The following is a 25,130-nucleotide window of genomic DNA, read 5'->3' as shown; positions in this document are numbered from 1 at the left end:
GCCTAAGAATAACCTACACTTCATCTATCGATGACCAAGGACAGTGTGCAAGAACACTGTGCTGTACGAGGTGCGGCAATTCCTTCTTAAAAGGTGCTAAAGATGATAGCCCATATTCCTCACTATTGCTTCAAGAAATTAAAGTGGGTAAATATAGACAACACAGATTTCAGGGATGTGGTAAAACTCCCATTGCTCAGCAATTTGATCCACTCCTGGTTTCACTAGGACTATGGCGACACGTGAGCTTGTTACCTATACACTGTAGCTAATAAAGCTTATATTAAAACCTGGAATAGGTGAAACTGCTATGCAATAGGAGTCTTATTTCCATCCATGTATTTTTATTTATAAACCTCAAGGATCGCCTTGGCCAATCAGGTTGCGGGTACAGTTGTCATTATCCTTCAGGTACCTCTCTAAATCTAACGTCAACATAAATTAAGAGCAGTCTCTGCAATCCAGTCCAAAATGTAACCTAACACACATTTAAAAATGTCTTCATAAAACAAAAAAAATGTTTCAGAAGAGTAATAATATCATCTGCTGTAGCTATTATCTGTATCTAACTGACCTTTCCTTTATCTTAGCAGGTAATGACAATTAATTCAGGTTGAACATTAATGCTTAAAAATTGGATTTCCACGTTTGTAAAGATACTTTGTCACACAATGAGATGACACTTTTATACTAACATACCAAATGTTACAGTGTTCTATATTTTACCCTTCTCTGCACTCTACTTCATTAAAAATCAGACCTTGGTGGTTGTACAGTTTGTTTACATTTCATGACAGTTTCAGCTGCATGGACACAAGCAGTCTCCCTCATTGCAGTCTTCTTGCCACTCAGACACTATAAACTGAACAAGCTTGTTCCTGCTATTACCTACTGCAGCTTTATTATTGTTATGTGCTATAATTAGGTAGGAGGCTGTGTGGTCCAGTGGTTAAAGAAATGGGCTTATAACCAGGAGGTCCCCGGTTCAAATCCCACCTCAGCCACTGACTCATTGTGTGACCCTGAGCAAGTCACTTCACGTCCTTGTACTCCATCTTTCAGGTGAGACGTAGTTGTAAGTGACTCTGCAGCTGATGCATAGTTCACACACCCTATTCTCTGTAAGTCGCCTTGGATAAAGGCGTCTGCTAAATAAACAAATAATAATAATAATAATTAGTCACGATAATCAGTATTTTCTTATTTTTGAGTGGGCCACATTATGACACGACACAACAGTTGTAAAAACTAAACTAATACAGCCTAATATTAATGAATACTATGGCTCCAACTATTTTCTTACACCTCAAATTGAAAGGGCTTCTAGACTTATGTAGCCATTTTACATTACAAATACATACAATAATTTCAAATCCAGAAACTCTACTAACCTTTTCTTTTTCAGTTTAATCCAGTAAATAAATACATACAAACAAACATTTGAAATGAGAAATAGACAATATAAGCACTTCAAAAAAAGACCTACAAATTCTGTACCATCCCATCCTCACCACCCCTCTATTCCCCACACCTCCTGGAACACTTCAATCTGATGGGTGAGTTTATAATAAAAAAACTCCATCTTGAATCTGGATGCCATGATCACTTTGAATACAGCAATCATCCCCTAACAGAACATTCTGTTTTTAATGATTGCTAGTTTGGCTTGCCCCAATAAAAAGTTTGCCACTTGGCACTTTCATTGCCCTTTTGAAGTACTACTACTAACCTTAATGGGATCAATGAGAGTTATAAAATAAGTCTAACTTGTGGCAATATGTAAGTTAAAGGTCAAATTGATATCAGTAATATATATATAGTGGCGAACATTTAGAAATGTATTAACCAGGTGATACATACAATTTCAGAGGAGTTGCCAATATGTTTAATTTATTCAAGTCCTTTTTTGTCTACACATAGCAGACTATGTTATTTGATTATATGTGAATTACCTGCTCAGTTTTTAAAATCAAAATATGAATTACAGTGGATCCTCTGTATCTCAGAAATAGTCCTTTGAAAACAACATAATAACTGCTGGCTGAAGGATATTACAAAGCTGTAAATCAATATTGGCAAAGTTCTAATTTGAATTTACAGATAAATTGCTACTGTATCAATACTCTAATATTATATACTATAGTACTGATAAAGGCAGGTGGGTTTAACTCTAGATTTGTTTCCCCTTTTGTGATGGGTTAATAGTTTTCTTTGTCAGGTGCAACTGAAAGTGGGACAAATCTACAGTATTTGCAGAAAGCTCCACTTTTACATTACTGAAGATTTTGGGGTTGAGTTATGGGGTGGCGATTCAATGTAAAAATGACCAACCCTCTCAGGAGGTCACCCCGTAGTTCCCCAAAAAAATTAAAAAGTTGTATTTCTTTGTAAGACACAAAACAGAATTATTCTCTGTAGCTGCAGGAGGGACAGTTGACATGGCTACACAAACAGGATTCAGTGAAAAAAATATCCCATTTTTGTATCCACATGTTTTCTCCCTTACTTGAAATGATACCTCACTGCTGCAACCCACCACCAGGTCACTGAATTGTTCTTACTGCTGCAGCCAAACCATGTGGCCTTTGTTCTGTAGGACTGTACATCAAATTAAAGTGAAAAATAAAGCGATAAGGTTGCTAATGTTTACAGATCGTAAGCAATCTGATTTAAAAGTTTATTATGTAATAATAATAAAATAAATTAAAACACACAATCCTACCCCCAATGCCGCCATCTCTTTGCTGTCCTCTATCTGGCTGCCACCTTTGTTTTGACACGAGGTATTATTGATTCTGCATCACGTCGCTAGAGGAGAGGCAATACAAGGATTTTGCAGTGTTACAAAGACATCCATTACAACACAAAGTAAAGTTTTAAAATTAAGTTTAATTAAATTAAGCATGATACAATAATACATGAGTAAGTATGAAATTCAAATTGAAACCCAAGACTAAGTCATCATAAATAGGGGTAACATTATCACAAACAGACACAGGCCTTTAGAAGAATACACACTGTAGCCCATTACATTAGATAGCAGCATTAACTATTTGATTGGTCATTTCAATAAATATGACTTCCTATGGGTTTATCAAATTTAAGTACTAAGCATGCTAATTAATACACCTTAATTTAAAGCATTACCCAACATAATAAAACAAAAGCCATTCACAATCTATCATCTCATACCAGATATTTATCTTTCTCTTGTCAAAAATAATCTGTAAAACTCACCTTATGGTTTTCCAATAGCACAGGACAGAAAGCACATAATTTAAAAGTACTTAAGTGGACATTTTAACAAGATACAGTAGATAAACACTTCCTTGCATACAAAATATTTTTATACATGGATTTTATTTTTATTTAATTTGTTTAATATAGGTTGGCAGGTCATGCATTTCAACCAACAAGCACACACACACACACACACACACACACAACGTATTAATATAAAGTTGACATTAAAGATGTTGCTAGTTTCAAATGTGTCACTAACAAAGAAATCTAAGTTACACATGCAAGTTCATAACCCCTTAGCTCTAAGCTAGTACCACTGGAAGCACACCCTGTCACTTTACTCTGGATCTAACCCCATATAATGCAATATTGAAGAATAACGGCAGTTCAGTTAGGACTATGTGGTACTTTAGTTTCACCAAAGTGGCCATAAGCAATACTCGAATGCATGACAAATGCAACTTAAATCTGCCAAAAATCCAAAATCCGTGGATACCAAAATGTTTTGCTTGATTCTTGTAGATCTCATCAACATCTATCCCAAAATATCTTTGGGTGATTTTTTTGTCCCCCCTCCCCCATGCGAGTTAAATTTCGGCCTAAAAATTCAAATTTCAGGAAGGGGTTAATTACACTATGTAACACATTTTTTGTTCCTGGGTAGTAAGTGTTATTTCCTAATTGCTTATGCCTCAAAAGTATAGAAAATGGCTATTATTCCCCACAAACTTTGCTTTTGTGACCAGGAGTGATATTTTGAAATTTACCTATTTCCAATGAGAAAATGGGCGAATTTGTGTCTTTTCATTCACATAGTCAGAAAAAAACAACATATGAATCCAAATTAACATGTATTTATACTAAAGTAATACAAAAATGACTACAAAAGATTTAGAAGTGAGTAGTTTTTCGAGATTTACGATTATACTGTAAATCACTTTCATGAATCAGCCCCCAAATGTAGTCTCCCACCATGTTCTCGTTATACTGTCCTTGGTAGCGGCGTTCAAAGTCCAGTATATCCTGGTGGAAGTGCTCGCCTTGCTCCTCCGAGTACGCTCTCATGTTCTCCTTGAATTTATCAAGATGAGCATCAAGGATATGGACTTTGAGGGACATCCTACAGCCCATTGTGCCGTAGTTCTTCACCAGAGTCTCAACCAGCTCCACATAGTTTTCGGCCTTGTGATTGCCTAGGAAGCCCCGAACCACTGCGACAAAGCTGTTCCAAGCCGCTTTCTCCTTACTAGTGAGCTTCTTGGGGAATTCATTGCACTCCAGGATCTTCTTTATCTGTGATCCGACGAAGACACCGGCTTTGACCTTTGTCTCAGACAGCTTAGGGATGAAGTCTTGAAGGTACTTGAAGGCAGCCGACTCCTTATCTAGATCTCTGACAAATTGTTTCATAAGGCCCAATTTGATGTGCAGTGGTGGCATGAGCACCTTCCGGGGGTCCACCAGTGGCTCCCACTTGACGTTGTTCCTCCCCACAGAGAACTCGGTCCGCTGTGGCCAGTCCCGCCTGTGGTAGTGCGCCTTGGTGTCCCTGCTGTCCCAAAGGCAAAGATAGCAGGGAAACTTGGTAAAACCGCCTTGGAGACCCATCAGGAATGCCACCATTGCAGCCTCTTGATGCCATCTCAGAAAAATGCAGATATGTATCCACTTAGGCAGCTGGAACTAAACTGAACGGGTGGGCTTAAGGCCCCTGTATTTATACTACTATTTATATTACTGGAAAGTTCTAGAAAGTTCTAGAAGTTACTCCAAGTTTACTCAGCACTGAATCTATCTGGAATGTTCTGGAAAATAGGTAAATTTCAAAATATCACTGTCCTGGTCACAAAAGCAAAGTTTGTGGGGAATAATAGCCATTTTCTATACTTTTGAGGCATAAGCAATTAGGAAATAACACTACCCAGGAACCAAAAAAAAAAAAAAAAATTGTTACACAGTGTTACCAGTGGGGGGACTTGAAACCAAAAGTGTTTCACAAAATTTGGAAGAGTGGTTGCTAATGTTCTTACAGTAATACTAACATTTTAGGACCTGCATCCCCTACAGGACAAAGGGTTGGGCTTGCCAAAAGAGTGTTAGGTGCTCCTAGTATTTTTTTTTTCTCGAACGCCCTATTCATTACGAGTCAAACAAGGTGCTAAACATGATGGTAGCATCTAAGTTGATTTTTCTGGTCAGGGTCTCTTTTTCACTTTAGGATGACCTTTGCCAGGTCACAGCTCAAAGAGGCAATTTAAAAAAAAAAAAAATAGGGGTGAGTTGGCATGGAATGACCCACCCATAACCTCTGGATCAGCCATTCTCAACTCAAATACAGTGCCTCTTGAAACTGCATCATCAACATGCTACACGCCACGTTGACTGCACAGCTCGGGATCTGCAGTGGAAAAATCAAGCAGGCTCCTCCTAAGTCACACCGGGCTGGCTTGCCACGGCTCAGTTGTACAGTGGTAAACAGGTGAGAGATCAATCCAACCTGAGCTCTTACCTCAATTCATGTTTACTAATTTATACACACTATAATTTTCAGTATATTTTAAGTGCCGTAGTATCTCGTTCACATTTTAGGATGATAGGATGATGATGACCATGCACAGTTGGGGCACCCCACATTTGGCAGTGTATAATACAAGATTGCACAAAAAAGCTCTTAATAGCATGATACTGCATGCCCAGGCACTGCCAAGCATAAAAACCAGCCTGGGTGGTCTTGGGCACATCCATGCAAGTGCTAGCTCCGTTTTACAGACTGCAGAAATTCCTTGTATTGAAAGTACCCTTGTGGTTCTCAAACTGTGGTCAGCAGAGGTTGCCCACGGGGTCCCCAGAAAATTATCTTGTAAAAACAATGTAGGGCCTATTTAATGCTGTTGGTCAATGACAGCCATTGCGGGACGATATACAATATATTTACTGTTGTTATTTAAATTGTACTTCTAAAGAATGCAGAAAGATTGCGCTTCCTGGTTAGGAGGCTTGGTGGTCCAGTGGTTACGGTTAGGAGCACACCTATTTTTTTGTAACTTTGACGGCCTTTTGGCAGCCTTTTTTAACTTTGACGGCCTTTTGTAAAAGTGTCAGCCTTTTTTAAAAATGACTGCCTTTTGGGGCTCCCGAGTGGCGCATCTAGTAAAGGCGCTCCGCGTGGAGTGCAGGATGCACCCTATAGCCTGAAGATCTCAGGTTCAATCTCAGAGCGCCGCCCCTCTAGGAAGCCAACCGTGACCGGGGGCTCCCTAGGGGGCGGCGAACAATTGGCCAAGTGCCGTCTGGGTAGGGAGGGCTTAGGTCTGCAGGGGAATCCACGGTTCACCGCGCACCAGCGACCCCTGTGGCCGATAGAGTGCCTGCGGTTCGGCAGTGGCACCATTAGATCTGTGTTGTCTGGCACTATAGGTCTGGTGGCCTTACTATGGATCCACAGTGCGAAAAATGACGGATCGGCAGGAGCACGTTTCGGAGGACGCATGTTTCAGCCTCCATTTCCAGAGTTGCAGCGGTGAACCGGGATACAAATAACAATTGGGCATTCCAAACTGGGGAGAAAAATGGGTTAAAAAAAGCCTTTTGACGGCCTTTTTTAACTTTGACGGCCTTTTGTAGAAGTGTCAGCCTTTTTTAAAAAGCAATACCCAGTAGAATGAAGTTCTTAAGGGGTTGTGTGTACAGATACACAATAAAAAGTGATATTTATAGGGTATACAGTTATACAGCGATACAGTTGTTTTGGCCATCTAAAGACAGGTACTGTATGGGAACCAAATAAGCTACACACTCGAGCTTCTGGATTCATTATCTGAATGTCCCACAGGTACTCTGTAGCAATCTCCTAGCACTTTCACAGCCTGTTTGAGACCCTGGCATAGATGGTCAATTGTGCACAGTACACTTACACATGTTCGTCTCTTTTTTGGTGTTAAAAATCAGTCTTTGCAGAAATCATTCCAGAAACACTCGGATCAGTTACAGATGCCAGAGAAATTTTAATGGACATTGCTGGTTCTGTTGCTGAAAAACACTTAAACTGCTTTTTTGTGCTTCTGGATTCATTATCTGCATGTAGCAATTTTCAGCCTCCTAGCACATCCGCTGCTTGTTTGACACCCTGTTGTACATGCCCGTTTGTGAATCTTTTTTTTTCTTCTTATAAATCAGTCTTTGCAGGAATCATTCCAGAAACACTGGGACCAGTTAGAAACTACCTGTCTAATAACATATACATTTAAATTGCGTTCTTAACCCTTTCTGTTGCTGAAAAACATTTAAAAAAAACCCCTACTATTTACAAGTAAAGCATAAGAGTGCATTTTCGTCCATCTAAGACAAGCTGCTCCATGGGAACCAAAAGAGTCAGACACTCGTGCTTCTTAATTCATTATGTTTCAGGCTCCTAGCTCACACGTTTGTTGCTTAAGTAATTTAGGGTACAGTTGGAACAAAAACCAGGAGGGACATTGGCCCTCCATCACCAGGATTGGAGACCCCTGCTAGCAGGTTCATTGCTCCATATCACCAGATTTATATTGCGCCCTTTTTAATTCAAACACTTATTGTTTCTTGATAATTCTGCATTTGTTATGTGCTTCTCCAGGCAGAATGTATGTATTTTATTAAACAAGCGGTGTGTAGTGTAGTGACTACATCTTCCTTACAGTGAGTGTAAAGTGATCAGTTTTGTTGAAGGAATGTATAGCTAGAAACACATTTCAGCTTGTTTCATCAATGTCAGATATCCATGATGTAATTAAGAAACTGAGTTGGTTTAACAATGTTAATTACAGCTTTAAAAGGCAGGTAGAGAGTAGCAAGCCCAATTATAAACAACCTGCCTTAAATTTTGTGTTTACCCACAGAGGAGTTTGCGATAAGAACGTGCTAAATAAAAAAATTAAATAAATTAAAAAAACAAGAAACTTGCTGTGTCCTCTACCAGCATCCCAAAGTGGGCACTGATAAGCAATGGAATGTCAATGTTTTCACACAAATGGAGGGTTCTGAAACTCCAGGAGCAATTAGAGAGCTGCGTATGCTACCAGCATACCACATTTCAAGACCTGGATGGTTTACCAAACCAGACAGACTGCCCTTTCCCACCCTTTTGAGGTTGACTGACCCAGAGTCTTAAACTTTTAACTCCTGACTACCCCTAGTTTTAAAAAGCTCTATTTAAATGAAAGATAATAACTTGGATTTATATAGCACCTTTCATCCCATAGGATACCAAAGCTCTTTACACGCGGCAGCTATTTACTTTGCCAGCACACTGACACAGCAGTGGGAGAAGTGAGGAATTGCTTAGCCAATTGAACTACAGGGGGAAATTTAGGTAGGCCAGATTGTAAGTGCCTGAATTGGAATTTAGCCATTATATCTGCATAGTGTAAATGTTTGAACATTATCTACAGCCTACAGTTTAAACTATCAGGAATAGATAAGGAATATTTTACCAATACAATAGTATTTATGTTAAGTTGTTGAAGGGCACTGCCCTCTTAAAACCCATAAGTGAAAGAGCTGATATAGGCCTTTATTGTATGTTTGTTTTTGCGTGTGATAGGTGAATAAAATATATTGAACTCTGCCATTCTATTAATTTTGAGGTCTGAGAAACCTTTAGGCATAACTATATTGTAGCAATCCTGGGGGGGAGGCGGGGGAGAGAATCAGGATATTGTAGGATATTGTGTGTGCGTGCGTGCAGGGGCTGCACGGTGGTGTGTGCGTGCGTGCGTGCGTGCAGGGGCTGCACGGTGGTGCGTGCGTGCGTGCAGGGGCTGCACGGTGGTGTGTGCGTGCGTGCAGGGGCTGCACGGTGGTGTGTGCGTGCGTGCGTGCAGGGGCTGCACGGTGGTGCGTGCGTGCGTGCAGGGGCTGCACGGTGGTGTGTGTGTGTGCGTGCATGGGTGGGTGGGTGCAGGGGCTGCACAGTGGCGCGTGCGTGCGTGCGTGATTGCGTGCAGGGGCTGCACGGTGGTGTGTGCGTGCGTGCAGGGGCTGCACGGTGGTGTGTGCGTGCGTGCGTGCGTGCAGGGGCTGCACGGTGGTGTGTGCGTGCGTGCAGGGGCTGCACGGTGGTGTGTGCGTGGTGCGTGCAGGGGCTGCACGGTGGTGTGTGTGTGCAGGGGCTGCACTGTGGTGCGTGCGTGCGTGCGTGCAGGGGCTGCACGGTGGTGTGTGCGTGCGTGCAGGGGCTGCACTGTGGTGCGTGCGTGCGTGCGTGCGTGCGGGGGCTGCACGGTGGTGCGTGCGTGCAGGGGCTGCACGGTGGTGTGTGCTTGCGTGCGTGCGTGCAGGGGCTGCACGGTGGTGTGTGCTTGCGTGCAGGGGCTGCACGGTGGTGTGTGTGTGTGTGTGCGTGCGTGCGTGCAGGGCTGCATGGTGGTGTGTGCGTGCGTGCGTACAGAAGCTGCACGGTGGTGTGTGCAGGCAGGGGCTGCACAGTGGTACGTGCGTGTGTGTGTGCAGGGGCTGCACGGTGGTGTGTGCGTGCAGGGGTTGCACGGTGGTGTGTGCGTGCGTGCAGGGGCTGCACGGTGGTGCGTGCGTGCAGGGGCTGCACGGTGGTGAGTGCATGCGTGCAGGGGCTGCATGTGGATGTGTGTGGAGGGGAATTGGAGTGCAGGTTTGGTGCAAAAGAGGGGGGGGGAAGCAAAGGCATACAAGGGGGTGCAGGGCATAGATTAGGAAGTGCAGGGCAAAAGCAAAACTACTACAATCATTTATTTTCACTTTCGACTCCCAGTCCCCTTCCCTCACTTTGATTTTATTTTGTGATTATTTAATTATTGTAAAAATAAACGGCCTTCATCTACTTACGGCTGAGGTCTCATTTCAGTCCCAAAAAGAACCCCAAACCCTATAATATTGATGGACATTACATAAGCAATTGAGGTGTCCTTTTTTGGAATACCATGTTCCTTCTCAAAAATGTGTTTTAATATTAGCCTTTAATAAAGGAAAACAACTGCTTTAATTAATTTTCATGCAGTGCAATGTAGTTTCTTCATTGTAATAAGAAATACATTTTTTTTATTTACATTTTATTTCTGTTTCGTCAAAAAAAATAATGTTTTCTGGTGAGAGTAAAAAATACATTAACTTTGATTCATGTACTAAGGGTTACTCTTAAATTAATTCACGATCCAGTTTATGGTAAACTATGCATGTCGTCAGATGAGCAGAATATTCAAAAAACTGGGCTGAATTCGAAAATGCAAAGTAGCCCAGAATTTGGGATGTTATCTGAAAAGCAAAGCGGCCCAGAATTTGGGAAGTAAATGAAAACGGGGGCAGTCTATATGTAAAACTGTGATTACATTAGTGATAAACTAATGTACCCTGTTACAAAACTGTAATAGTATGGAAGATATATATTTGCTATTAAAATACATTGCGTAAACGATTATAGATATATGCTATTTGAAAGAAAAAAGTACACCAGCACAGAAAGCCAATTCGTGCATAACATGATAATTCATATAAAGTAATAACCCATAGTTTGTTATATAAGTACAGCAAAATACCACATTATATTTTAATTGAAAAGGTTGTGGAAAGCATCTCTCTCTCTCTCTCTCTCTCTCTCTCTCTCTCTCGCTGATCACAATGTTAAAAATGCCTGCAAGCTTTCCCACTCATGTGACGACATATTAATGTGACAGACAAGGACCAATCAAAACACAAGACTGTTATACGGTTCCATCCCAAAAACCAGGCCTGTGTCATACCTCGTATTATACCTTTCCCAATAGCTGAGAATTTGAAGATTATTAAAAGTATAACGTTTTCACTCTATGATGATATATAGCCTACGATTATCTAGTTTGAATGTAAAAAATATGTTTTAAAATGTACCCAAATTCATTTTTCAGAAATGTCTGTAAAAGTGTAATTTAATGATCTCCTATCTGTAAAAGTGGTAGCCACAACTCTCTGGAAGTAGGATCAGAAGAAATTGTATAAATACTGTATCTGGTTTTCATTTTACACCAAATTATTTGACGGGTGTGTAATGTGAAGAAGTTCGCCATCAGATAGATCTGTCAACTCATCAACATCTTCTGCAAATAAATTTCTTCTTTCGGGTCAGTAAGCATTCCTGGTTAGGTAAAGCAATTTAGTATGCTCTCCAGTAATGCTGCGCTTAAAAATCATGGTATATAGGGTAATCACCAAACCAAAGATACTGAAATGCTGCACCTCATAATAAAATGTATCTACCTGGTGCATGAAGTCTGATGTAGTTTGAATCTTTCAGGTATACTTATTATTTTTGTTTTGCCATGTGTCATGCACAAAAATTAGATAGGCTCAGTTTTGGCAAGTATGTTTGGACTGAGTTATTAAACTGCACACCCCAGATAAAGTATATAAAAACTGAAAGCCCCCCCCCCCCCTCACACAAGAAAACAAAACAAAAAAATACCTAGTATTGTATACCTAGTTTGCACTATCTGAATGATACATTACATAAAGCTTAATTTAAAAGATTAAATGTTATTGTTCTGATTTATTAATACTCATTAACACTGTTTTTAATTGAAAAGTCATTGCTGCAGAAAATGTATTTCTCTTAACAGATTTTAGGAAATTTTACTGCAGATTTCCGTGTGGACTAATCAAAATGGAACAAAAACGGTCCTATGGATTAGCGATAAAAGCTTCAGAGCAGGGAGCTGTCCTCGCAGGCTCAAATCTAGGCTGCTGGTTGACAACAAAAAACAGCCTTTTCTGAATAAATAAATAGTTATTAAGTTAAACTGTGTTGTTCCTTTTATGTGGCCAATAATTAGCTTTATATATGAATCCTAAGCAAATTTACAAAACATCCTACACTTTGGCCTTGACTTAAGCTTAGAGGCCTTGGTGCCCTCTACAAATTTATTGAACTGAAGGCCATTTTGGCCTAGCCCTTTTTGTTGCTAATTTAGAGCCCTGCAAATGCTTGTACTGAAAGCAGGCTTAATTTGTGCTGGGGCTTACATTATGAAAATCTCAAACAATGTTTTGCTCTCAAATAAGGCTGTAAATCTACATTTAAATTAATATATGTGTAAAGTGTTTAAATATCTGGTCGTTCACTAGTTAAATGATTCATAACATCCATACTTAATAAAAGTACTCTTGTGACTCTTATTCCAATGTTAATAAACTTTATTTTAACTCACATTTTTTACTTTTAAGTTTAATACTGACATATATATGGACAGTACTGATGTGCACAATTTATACTCCAGCAGGCTGTTGCTAAGCTTACATGCAGAGCTTTAATCAGTGCATCTTGCAGGTTAGCCTTGACAGTATCGTAAAGTCAATGTATTCTACACATCACAGAGGGGCGGGAAGGCAGTTTGTAGGTCAGGTTCAATAAAAGACAGAAGTCCTTGTCCTTCCACAACAAAAACTGGTAAACAGTCTATCGCAATCATCTCTGCTACTAGATCAGACATTATCTGCCCTTACTGGATCACAAAAGCGATGGCGTGCAAATTGTGTTATCCTGGGCCGGCACGCTTAGTTCAGCGTTTCTCAAACTGGGGGTCCCGACCCAAAAGGGGGTCTCAAGGCTATTGTAGGGGGAGCGCGTGACCACAAAAAATACTGACATAACCTTAAGATTAGGGCTTCCGATTTTAACCGATAAAACACCCAATACAAAAATGCAAACACTGGAAATGGTTACTCAATTCATGTGAACTTCACCCCTTTTCCATGTACTACAGTACAAAAAAAATAAAACAAAACCACCTTTCCCAGTACAGCTGGGCAATGTCCCTCCTTTCTGACTTCTAACTATTATTGATTCGTTCTGAATATTTTAAACCCACCCAACTACTGAGTGGCAGCAAATTCTACATTTCTATTGGAGACTCCGCTTGTGAGATTTAAAACGAGATTACAATTACAGTAGAAGGCTTGTGACAGCCTGAAACCTTTCCAAAGGTGGGTCTGCAAAATAAGTTCGAGAACCCCTGATCTAGCTGGTAGTGAGGATGTTTCAACTGGAGATGATTGAGCATTACACACCTGTGGAACCTCCGTGATAACTTAGCAAGATTGAACAAACTGCATTTTACAGTATTGTCCTCAACTCTTTAAAAATAGGTCCAAAATGTTACATTTTGTTACATTTTGTACTTGCGTCTAAATCTCTCTCTACTGACTTGAACAACATCTATACGTATTAGGCTTGACTGGCGAAAGAGTAATCAAGCGGTGGACTGGAGGAGGAGTGGGGCAAGCCTAAGGTGCAGAGGAAGTAAAAATAAATGCATGCTGTCTAAGAATTTAGCATTTTCAGTTCGGCATAATTAAGGCTACGGTTTTGTCATGGAGATCACAGAAATCTTGAATTTGAAAAACTGATTTAAAACACTTTTGATTAGGTGCTTCCTTTAGAAAATGCAGTATGTCTTGTACTGAAAACACAAATCTGCGAGTATCTGTAAATTGTTTGGTTGTGTATGCACACAGAATTTATGTGTAGCTATGTAGTTCAGAGAATGAAATAGAAGCAAGCATGTAAATTGACTATTGTATATTGTACCTCTATACAAGATGATAATAAAAAATCAAGAGACACTGTTAGTACATCTGTCCTCTCAACCAACAGAGAACACAAAACGGAGAATTTCAAACATTATTCAGAGAGATGTGGGTATGTGACAGCGAGAGATATTTTAGGTGTTTTAGAATGACAAATGAAAGGTTTGACGATCTGTCATGCCGCAAGCTTGTAGATTACGTACTTCCAACTTCTCGCACAGGGTCAGAGAACCTTGACTCCAACCAGAAATTATGACAGAGTCTGAAGTATGCACTGTACTCTACAGCAACATTTAAACTGGTCAGTAGTCAAAAGCAATAGTCTTTATATTATTGGTTTTGGAAAGCTCTTGTGTATGTTGATGTAGCTAAAACTACATTTGGTGAACTTTCCGTGAATTATTGGTTTTTTGCTGCACCTTGACCATGAAATGTACTACAAATGAACGTGCCAACATCGTAGCCTTAGGCATAATAATAGGGGCAGCAGTGTGGAGTAGTGGTTAGGGCTCTGGACTCTTGACCAGAGGGTTGTGGGTTCAATCCCCAGTGGAGGACACTGCTGTTGTACCCTTGAGCAAGGTACTTTACCTAGATTGCTCCAGTAAAAACCCAACTGTATAAATGGGTAATTGTATGTAAAAATAATGTGATATCTGTATAATGTGAAATAATGTATAATGTGATATCTTGTAACAATTGTAAGTTGCCCTGGATAAGGGCGTCTGCTAAGAAATAAATAATAATAATAATAATATAATGCACAGACGTCATCCATTCTGCAAGTTTGTGCGTGCGCTAAGATAGAGACAGTCCACTGCCATGGACATTTGTCATTCCCATTTTTGGTACAAGGCAGCTGTTTGATGTGGGAGCAGAGGCACAGTGTTGCTCTGCGGCTGCTCATGCTGCGGGCTGTAATAGCATGAGACGCATCTCGACACAGGCAAAGATGAGTGAGCAAGCCCGGGCAGAGGTGGATTGGTCTGTAGCTGGAGAATATATCCAGAGGCCAATAAATAAACGTGAAGTCTACTTTCTATATGATGTGGAATATGTGATTGTAAACTTGGATCACTAGTACAATACTCTTTCAAATAAATACTGTGCAGCAGAATACAGTAACCCCAGTTTCATGCAACAGTTGAGATGGTGACCAAACTTGCGTGAGTACTGTTGTGTAGAAATGTAGCTTAAAATGAACACTTACATTCAAGAAATTTAGAACATGAACAACGAAAAACAAAAATAAAAATACACTTAAGGCTTGCATGTTGGGTACGTGCCATTAACAAAATGCCCTGGAAACTTAAAATAAAGAAAATAATTTTAACAAAGTGCTGTAATGCAGCAAAAAGCTCAATAATTAAACAAAAAAAGGAAGTGAAAAGGTTACCGAACCAAGCTGAAAAAGGTGTGAACTCCAATAAACCAACGTTATCTTCAGTCACATCAAATCGTAGGGTGTCTAAATAAAGTTTTGGAGTCAAACAGATTTTTTCCATCTGTTGCATCTTCTTTAGCAGCTGCAACCATCTCAGCTATAATAGATTCAGTTACATTATTTACCGTCAGCAGACTAGTTAGATGATGAGCTGACAATATAAATGGCAGATCAGGTTGACAAGCAACAAATAGAAAATGTAAGTTCTGCTACATATTTTTAGTTTGTCTGTGATGTTGCACAACTACGGCTGCAACAAAGGATACATTTTGACCTTCGAAGGTTCGGAACACATTACCAAAGGAAGGTTCGACCCTTCAATGGTACTCATTTGCATAATTTATTGGTGACGTCACCACAGCTACTTGTTTATATTTGATTGAAAATCCTATTTTACAGGTCATCCATATAAATGGAATAAAACATTCACATGTAGTTTAAAAATATGTTATATAGAACAGTAATCATGTTTTTATAATTTAAATAAAAACACATGTTGTTTATTTACACGTAATTGAGCCTGCTTGCAATATATATAGTAAGCTTGCATTGCACCAGCACCAACTGCAGCGGACAAAGCTTTATTTAACAGTCACCGTTCCAAGCAGATTATCAGTCACACTTTACTACTATTAAATAAATAATAATAAAAATAATAATAATAATAATAATAATATGAATTTACGCTTGTCAAGTGACCCCAGAGATTGGTTATGCCTCCATGATACGAGTCGCTTGCACAGTTTGCATAAAACTTTTTTTTTTTTTGGTTGTCTGGGCATTAAACAAAAAAATCCCAAATAGCAGAGGGGTTTTGAGACATTTCTTTAAATACAGTTTACGCCATACAGCGCTTTGCTGTCTGGATAACATGAGCTGGAGCGGGGAGGGGCGGACAGTGCTCAGTTTTCGAAAATTAAAATGATTTGTGTTATCGTATATTTTGTATGTTTCAAACATATTCTATCATTGCACTTCTCTTACACTGTCTTGTAAACTAGGTATTCAGTACATATTTTACTGAAGCAATACAGCCTCTAGAGCAGGGGTGCACAATTCCGGTCCTGGAGGGCCGGATCCCTCCTGGCTTTTGTTCCAACTGTGCTCTAAATTACTTAATTAGACCAATAATTGGTAATAATTGGTCCAATTAAGTAATTTAGGGCAAGGTTGGCACAAAAGCCAGGAGGGACACCGGCCCTCCAGGACCGGAATTGTGCACCCCTGCTCTAGAGGTACGAGCCCACTGCTTTGGATACTATACCCTGCTCCAGATGTACGTAATGTATAACGAGTTGGTAGCGGATTATATAACAACTTTTCTTTACGCAAATCAAATGATCGAATTTTGCATGTGAGTGACATGTAATGTGTGATTTATAGTATTCACACATTGTCAAACAGTTTCTGTTAATAGGTAGAAGAAAAGAAAAAAAAAAACACAGTGCGTGAACCCATCTGACGAACCTTCGAAGGTTTAAAACACTCTTCGAACCCCTGGCTAGCGAATGAACCTTCGAACACAGCCCTATGCACAACTATGTACTCTCAGGCGATATATGTGGCAACTTAGTACGAGAAGAAATGCTTGCAATTCTGCCAATGAAATCAAGCAAGAGGCAAAGACATACTTAAAGCTGTGCTGGATTTTGTTAGTGAGAAGCAGATCCAGTTAGGAAAGCTTGTTTCAGTGTGTACTGAGGGTGCAGCAAGCATGATGGGGAAACAAAAAGGATGTGTTGCTCAGAACAACAGAAACGTCCCATTTTAAGCTTTCACTGTATTATGCAAAATTCACCCCTTCCTCACCTACTACTCCGCACAGCTCCTAGTTCAGGCCCTGGTACTGTCCCGCCTTGACTACTGCAACTCCCTCCTGGCCGGCCTTCCTGCCTCTGCTACCCGTCCGCTCCAGCTCATCCAAAACTCTGCTGCTTGCCTTGTCTATTCCCTTCCTTGTTTCTCCCACAATACACTGCTGCTCCACTCTCTGCACTGGCTACCCATCGCTGCTCGCATCCAATTCAAAACTTTTGTACCCCCCTATCATTTCTCCCTACACCCCCCCCGCCTCCAGAGCCCATTCTTTCTCCACCCTTGCCCCTCAGTGGTAAAATGACCTACCCATGGACGTAAGGACTGCTCAGTCCATGACCACCTTCCGGCGCCTCCTCAAGATATATCTGTTCAGACAGCATCTGTAAACCTCACAACTCTCAACCATTCTGGACAATATGGCACCCAATTGTACCAGTACTTGCATCAGCTTGTACTTGCACTAAACTGCTCGCATTCAACTACTGCTCCTAATTATAACTACTCACATTTGATTTTACTCTTATAGGTAACCACTCACGTTTTTGTAATTGCTCATGTTTTAAATCATTCTCATCCATTTATCATACTTACTACATGTTCTTACTGGAATTTACTCATATAAGTAAATATTTACTATAAGTTTTAACTGCTCTTAGTCAAACTCGCTCTTACTTATAATTGACTGTATACTTTATTTTGCTCTTACTTGAATCTGATCTTATTGTACTTTCATCACTGCTCTTATCTGTATTATGATATTCTGTAATGTGATATTTTATAATGCAATACTTTGCACTGTGATACATAGTAACAACTGTAAGTCACCCTGGATAAGTAATAAATAATAATTGTATTATTATATTATTATTATTATTATTATTATTATTATTATTATTATTATTAATTACACACCAGGAAGCACTTTGTCCCCAGTCCTGTGTTGTAGAACTTTGTGATGTTATGGCATTGGTAGTACGTATTGTCAATCTTGCTCGAGCCCTCAATCACCGTCAATTCCAGTCACTGCTGGAAGAAGTGGAGTGAGAGTATCCAGGACTTCTGACGCACAACAATGTACGTTGGCTGTCCCCATGGCAAAGTTTTAGCTTGCTTTGCTGCCTGCTTAAAAGAACTAAAGACATTCCTAGAAATAAAAGGTGTTACACATCGTTGAACTTTCAGATTGTGACTGGCTTCTCAAGTTTTATTATCTTGTGGGCATTACAGGTAATTTGAATCAACTTCATGTTAAATTTCAAAGGGCAAGGAAACACCACTCTGTCTCCAGCAGGCAGTATTTGCATTTGAATCCAAACTGAATCTTTTCAGAGATACAGAGACTGGCAGACTGACTCACTTTGAGATGTTACGAATGTTTTGAGATTCATGCATGGTAGACGATCTTCGCAACAATCTAGATCTAGATATTCATAATTAATCTAGAGCTGCTGCTGTATTTAACATGTGTAGGGGTGCTGTGTTAATTTAGTTTGACAGTTAGTTTATTAACGTTAGTTTGTCTGTTACTTTATTATTCTAGTTTATTAACATACACTTGCCTATTGCTTTTCTCTTATTCTATTCATTTCATATGTTTATGCACGTGCATCATGACAAGCAATACATATTTATTTATTTATTGATTCATATTGTGTCTGGTGGTCAACTGCGTCTTAAAGAACACTTCGGTTATGAGAACACTCCACTTGCTTCCCGAGGGGTGTTCTCTTAGCCGGAGACGGCTGTACTGGCACAACATTCGGAAGAGTAAAGCTGAAGAGACTTTAGAAGCTGTATTAAATCTATTATAGTAATATATCTGGTTACATGCTTTATTTATTCATTCATTATATGTATATATTACACACACACACGCACGCACAGTATATATATAAATATATATATATATTATTATTTTTTTTTTTTTTTTTTTTAACAGGTTTAAAAATAAAATAACCACACACCACACAGATGTGGATGACTATTTCAATGACCTTTACTTTCGTCCCAAGTAGGCATAATTGTTAGGCTACTTAATTGTCATCAAACCATTTTGATTTGAGGGCAGCAGTGTGGAGTAGTGGTTAGGGCTCTGGACTCTTGACCGGAGGGTTGTGGGTTCAATCCCCAGTGGGGGACACTGCTGTTGTATCCTTGAGCAAGGTACTTTACCTAGATTGCTTCAGTAAAAACGCAACTGTATAAATGGGTAATTGTATGTAAAAATAATGTGATATCTTGTAACAATTGTAAGTCGCCCTGGATAAGGGCGTCTGCTAAGAAATAAATAATAATAATAATAATAATAATATCCCAGATTCTGATAGCAAGTCTCATCACAATTGGTCAAACTGTTGGTGTGACAGATATACAATTTTCACACAGAAATGCAGCTGCTGTGCCATCTCTGAAACGTTTTAACGAGTGTGTAAAATACCCTTTCACACAGCATGAAATTGCGCAATCTATGCCGGTGTAATATCGTCATAACCCTTTCACACAGCCAAAGAGATCGCGCGAGTACAACTTTCACACCTGTCAATCAACAGACTGTTCTCATGCAATCTGGAACACTGACAAGACCCAACACATGCACGCAGCGCTTAATTTATAGAGGTGCCGGGGAGCAAGCAACGACAATAATACCGACCCTAAGAAGCGCATATTCAAAATCTTAACATGTTTATTTGAAAGTATTGTACGTACTTGTGTTAGATGTTTACAATCACGTATTCTACACTATATAATTAAAAGGCAACCGCAGGACAAATAACTAAATTAAAAAAAACCTGTATACATGTTTTGTTATGGTTTTGCATTTAAATAGTTTAAAATACAAACAAATTAAAAGGCATTCAGAGGCACTCCAGAAGGACGACATTGATGAAAAAACGCACCCCAACACGAACATTGGTTTGACCCACGGTTTGCACTATTATCAGCGATGTGTATGCAACAGAAGCTGCTGGTAGATTACAAAAAAGATTAATTAAACTTAGGCTAGGTAGTTGTTAACTCAGTATGTTTTAATTCTCTTAATTAAATTATATTCATTGAAAAAGGTAAGAGAACCAGATCGTTATTAATTTTATTGTTTTGGTTTAATATAATATAGCAGGCTAATGTTCCTATTGAAGTAGGCTACAATACATTTTTTTTCATTAAAAAGTTGCTGTTCTTTGTTGAAATTAATGTTGAGCTTTCATATTTTGTTGTGCAAGTAGTGTAAAAAGTTGCTTGTATCGTTCATGATGTTTTTTAAATCAAGGAAGCATATTTGTGTATAAAAAACGACAATAGAGTTGCAGCCAGTGTCATCTTACTTAAAGGCACTCAAGCTGAAATTGTAAAGTAATTTAAAGTAGGCTACAAACATGGCAGCGGACTGTCTCTCTTTAGCGCGCATGCAAGAACTTGCAGACTTAATGCAACTGTGTTGAGATTTTAAAAAGAAAGCATTTTATGAGATTTTTAACTAGAGGTACCGACGCTATGACTCTGCACACCCAGAGGTTCCAGGGTTGTGTCTCTGCACAAATTAAGCACTGCATGCACGCCCCTTACCTACCTACGCTATAGTGACGTGCCATGTTGACTTTGAAACCACACCCACTATAGCGCTTCAGTGGCTGTTAGCCTCAAACACAGACAGTTATGACTGTTCAGTGCCGTCTCTGAACCACCTCTCGAGGTGGTTCAGAGACAGCATAAAATATGACGGTTCTGTGGCGGTATAAGCAATTCACACAGACCTAGAAACTACTTCAGTGGCGGTTCTGAACCATCATAACTCCTCTGTGTGAAAGCACCTATAGACAGATAAGCAACCTAATATGACACATTATGTAACATGTGCTAAAGAAATTTTTAACAAGTTTTGTGACAATGGGGCAAGCAGTTCTCTACGCAAAATTATGAAGTCTGATACAGCAAGTAAGTATGTACGTCCACCTCCTGATTAGATTTTTAAAATTCTGAGCTTCATGGTCTTCTACCATAGTGGTGGGTTTGTATTGGCTTTTTCTAGATGCAATTCTGATGAAAAGATTATGATTGCAATAGAAGCAAACACGGCCAGTGCAGGAGTCATACTGTTATGCTGGATTAGGCTACATTGAGAAATGTAGCCTGGGTACAGGGAAGTGTCGATGAGACATTAGACATTTATCGTCTTTCTGAGACTACAGCTCTTTGCAACACTATGATGAACACAGATAAATCTGACAAAAAGAGATCATTTGTGAGCCAAACTGAATGGAAATTTAGAGCAAGTGGTCTGAAAAAAGAAATAATATACAAAAATAAAAGCTAGCACAAATACACCATTCCTTTAAAAAAAAAAAACTAAGTAAATAAAAGTGAGGTCTCAAGTCTGAAAGTGCCTCTGCATAAATGCACTCAGTTTCCTTAAATTTATCACATCAGATTTGCACCGTCTTATCCGAAACCTAGAGAAATGTACTATTTTGACAAGAGGCTGGGTCAGTATTGTGTTTTTCTTCATTAGTTTAACATTATATCTCCTAAGAAACAGGCATTTAAACCACAAATAAATCTATTTTTTAACATGGACTACCACAGCTGTAAATACAAAATGAGCTATTTGTATCCTGAAAAGTAGACAGTTGATCACCACGGCCTCCACCATGCACAAATAAAAGGAAAAGTGGGAGATATGTACAGGAATTAATATTCCAATATTATGACATTGATGAACCTGTGGTACAAAATGTCATAACCAGGCTTTATCACAACCGGATGAGCCTTTACGATATGAAAAAGCAACTCTGGGACATACACAGTATGTATTATATAAACAGGCTTGTATGTGTACACTTTATACCCACAGAACTGGTATTTCCCCTAGATAATTGTTGTTTCAGTAATTACGGTGTCCCAATCCGAAAAGGTGAGCTTTTAACAAAGGAAAAAAAAATTCTACCAATCACTTCTTCCAATGTTATTCAGCTGAAACGACTCTGTCATTGCATTCAAGAGATGGCAGTTATGACCTGTATAACAGTAATATTGTACTGGACATCTCAATTATAATGAGAAAAAGCAGCATGGGTATAGAGAACAGTGAAATATCACGGAACATCACACATACAATAAGTGGTGAATAGGGCCAAATAAGGCAGATATTCAGAATAGTAAAAAACAGACACTGCAAACCAATCAACCACAAATGCTGGTTAACAGAATGATATTATACAGGCCATTAAAACTACACTGCTCCTATTACAGTAGTAAGCAAATATATTATAAGTAAAGTTTGAGAGTAAGAACATCCTTATAAAATGGTGTTACTTCTTCTCTAAGCTTAAATATTTTCACTTTTTTTTGTCTGTGTTTAGTATGGGGGTGGTACATAGATTTTATTTTGATATAATTTCTCCTTTGGACATAAAAGCTACAGGCGTTTATTTGAAACTTGACATGTGGAATTTAATTTACTGCATATTTAGACACCTGATAAGCACAACAATATTTAGGATATTTAACAGGAAACCATGCGGCTACTCACAGTCACAGATACACTCACTATGAAAGTACACATTTTAATACATGGTAGTCCAGCTGGTGGCTACACAGACGTAGAAAAAAACAATAATACTTGAAACGCGGTCGATGAGACTCAAGATGAATAATAGATATATTGTAATATCATTACACCGATATATTTTGCACGTTCTATCTAAAATCTCGAAGCCAACACACAGCAACATTGTTCTAGTCTTAACCACACACACACACTGCATTTAAATGTTCTCGGTTTGTCCTTAGAGAAGACCAGTTTAATCTCCATTTCACGGCATTTCTGATAAACTATACTTGGGGTAAAAAGTTAACCATTTTCTTCCTGCTAAAGCAAATAACTTGCTTCCTCCTTTCTTAAAACTTAGCTGAAAATATAACTGTTTTGCGTGTTAGTCTCAATACATCTTTCTAGCCTTTGCACGTCTTAAAGCTTGAACCCCCCCCCCCCCATCATATGTGGCGTTAACTACACACTCAACTCCCCTCCCCACAAACTTTCTAAGCCTGAAGGGTTAAATGGTAGTGGGCTCAATAGAATTCAAGGAACTATCCCAGCCTAAATTAAAAATCTGTTTGCCGACTAGTGCAGCACTACGGGGTCCCCGAAACATTTTGGGTTGTGTAACCGCAGATCCTCACTGCACGACCCATCAAAGGATAGTAACGACGCTTGCACCAGTCCCCCGGATCCCTATAATTTGCACTTTGAGAAAAAAAAAAAAAAAAGATGACCCCATAACTGCAGGGCCCGGCGTCGCCATACACACACAGCACCACTAAGCACTATACAGACACATACAACAGCATGCACATACCACCAAAAAACAAGCCAAAAAAATAACAATGTGATTCGAACATAACCCGGACAACCACTAACATCTCCTAAATGCTCAAGACAATTACTGTTAGAGTTTGTACAACTAACCTGTTTGAGAGCATAACAGGCTGCTTGATCTGAGGCTGAATCCGAGTTAAATCCACTTTCGGTAAAACAAAGAGGCGAAAATGTCCGGACAAAACCGAGCAACTGAGCATGCGCGCGCGAAAGAGAGAGAGAGAGAGAGAGAGAGAGAGAGAGAGAGAGAGAGAGAGAGAGAGAGAGAGAGAGGGGGGGGGGGGGTTTGAAGACGGGTTGTTCTGTAGCACTTGGCAAGTTTCACGATATTGTGCTCTGTTACAATAACACCCTAGACTATACCTGTACCGTAGTAACTGCAAACACCTACGTGTTTTATAACACAGTACTTATTTGAAATAATGGGGGGTTTTCACTGCCATTCCAGTGTAGAAATAGTTACAATTGCAATATACTTAAAAATACAAGCGTGAAGGAAACATGAATCCTGACGATTTCACTATTTGGGTGAGGAGTATCTTGTGATCTTGTGATCACCAGGAGAACGTTTAATTGGGGAGGGTATCGTAATAAAGTTTCTTAGTATTATATCTATAGTTTGAACCAAAGTGAAAATTGGGGACTGTGACGGTAAATGGTGTCAAGCCCCAGAAAGTTGCATTTTTTACAGACATTATTATTATTTATTTCTTAGCAGACACCCTTATCCAGGGCGACACAATTGTTACAAGATTTCACGTTATTTTTTTTTTTTTACATACAATTACCCATTTATACAGTTGGGTTTTTACTGGAGCAATCTAGGTAAAGTACCTTGCTCAAGGGTACAGCAGCTGCGTCCCCCACATGGGATTGAACCACGACCCTCCAGTCAAGAGTCCAGAGCCCTAACCACTACTCCACACTGCTGCCCTATAGATTGTTCAAGTGCAGAGGTTGTGTAAATAATGCCACCCCCTCCCTACAATGGGGCTAACAACTTTTTAAGTAATTAAGTGCTATTGTGATTAGAGAACTAGATTAGTCCTATATTTAAAGTCTGGCTTTCTTGAAACCAGGATACAGGGGATACATAGTTAAAAACGTGCTGATAATAACCAAACCATTATCCCGTTTGACGGAAAATAAGCCCAGTATTGCCAAATTACATTGTAGATGGGATTTATCAAAAATGTGCATTTACTGTACAATGCCATTTTGCTGTTTTATTTACAAAAAAAAAAATGTTACATGTTAGTTTGTACACTTTAAAGTGGCTTGGTGGTCCAGTGGTTAGAGAAAGGGGCTTGTTATTTGGAGGTTCCTGGTTCAATCTCAGCTCAGCCATTGACTCACTATGTGTGACCTTAAGCAAGTCACTTAACCTCTTTGTGCTCTGTCCTTCAGATGAGATGTAAAACAAACAAGGTCCTATTGTAAGTGACTCTGCAGTAAGTGACTCTGACTAATGCATTGTTCACCCCTAGTCTCTGTAAGTTGTTTTGGATAAAACTGTCTGCTAAATTACAATAATAATTATTGATCCAATGCTTTCGTCATCTTTGGGAAAATTCCAACACTACCTAATTTTGGGTTTGATTGGTAATCATAATAAACAAGACAATTATTTAAACACACACACACCACTTAGTTAAAGGAACATCCATAGAATTTGCCACTCTG

The 25,130-nt window shown here is 39.3% G+C and overlaps 1 protein-coding gene across 1 annotated transcript in view; it reads right to left on the bottom strand.

Annotated features, from left to right (window-relative positions):
• Window positions 1–23,652, bottom strand: part of LOC117408743 (polycomb group RING finger protein 3) — a 110,133-nt gene extending 86,481 nt beyond the window's left edge. The window contains exons 1-2 of the mRNA XM_058996623.1: window positions 23,538–23,652; window positions 2,723–2,808 (exon numbers count right to left, since the gene is read on the bottom strand). Coding sequence (XP_058852606.1) covers window positions 2,723–2,737 — 15 coding nt within the window. The 5' untranslated portion in view covers window positions 2,738–2,808; window positions 23,538–23,652. The remainder of the gene's footprint in view (window positions 1–2,722; window positions 2,809–23,537) is intronic.
• Window positions 23,653–25,130: the final 1,478 nt, after the last annotated feature.

Source organism: Acipenser ruthenus, chromosome 2 (genome assembly GCF_902713425.1).
Source record: "Acipenser ruthenus chromosome 2, fAciRut3.2 maternal haplotype, whole genome shotgun sequence".
In the NCBI taxonomy this organism is placed as follows: domain Eukaryota; kingdom Metazoa; phylum Chordata; class Actinopteri; order Acipenseriformes; family Acipenseridae; genus Acipenser; species Acipenser ruthenus.
Note: the sequence above shows the minus strand (reverse complement) of the source record. Positions and strands in the feature narration are given on the sequence as shown.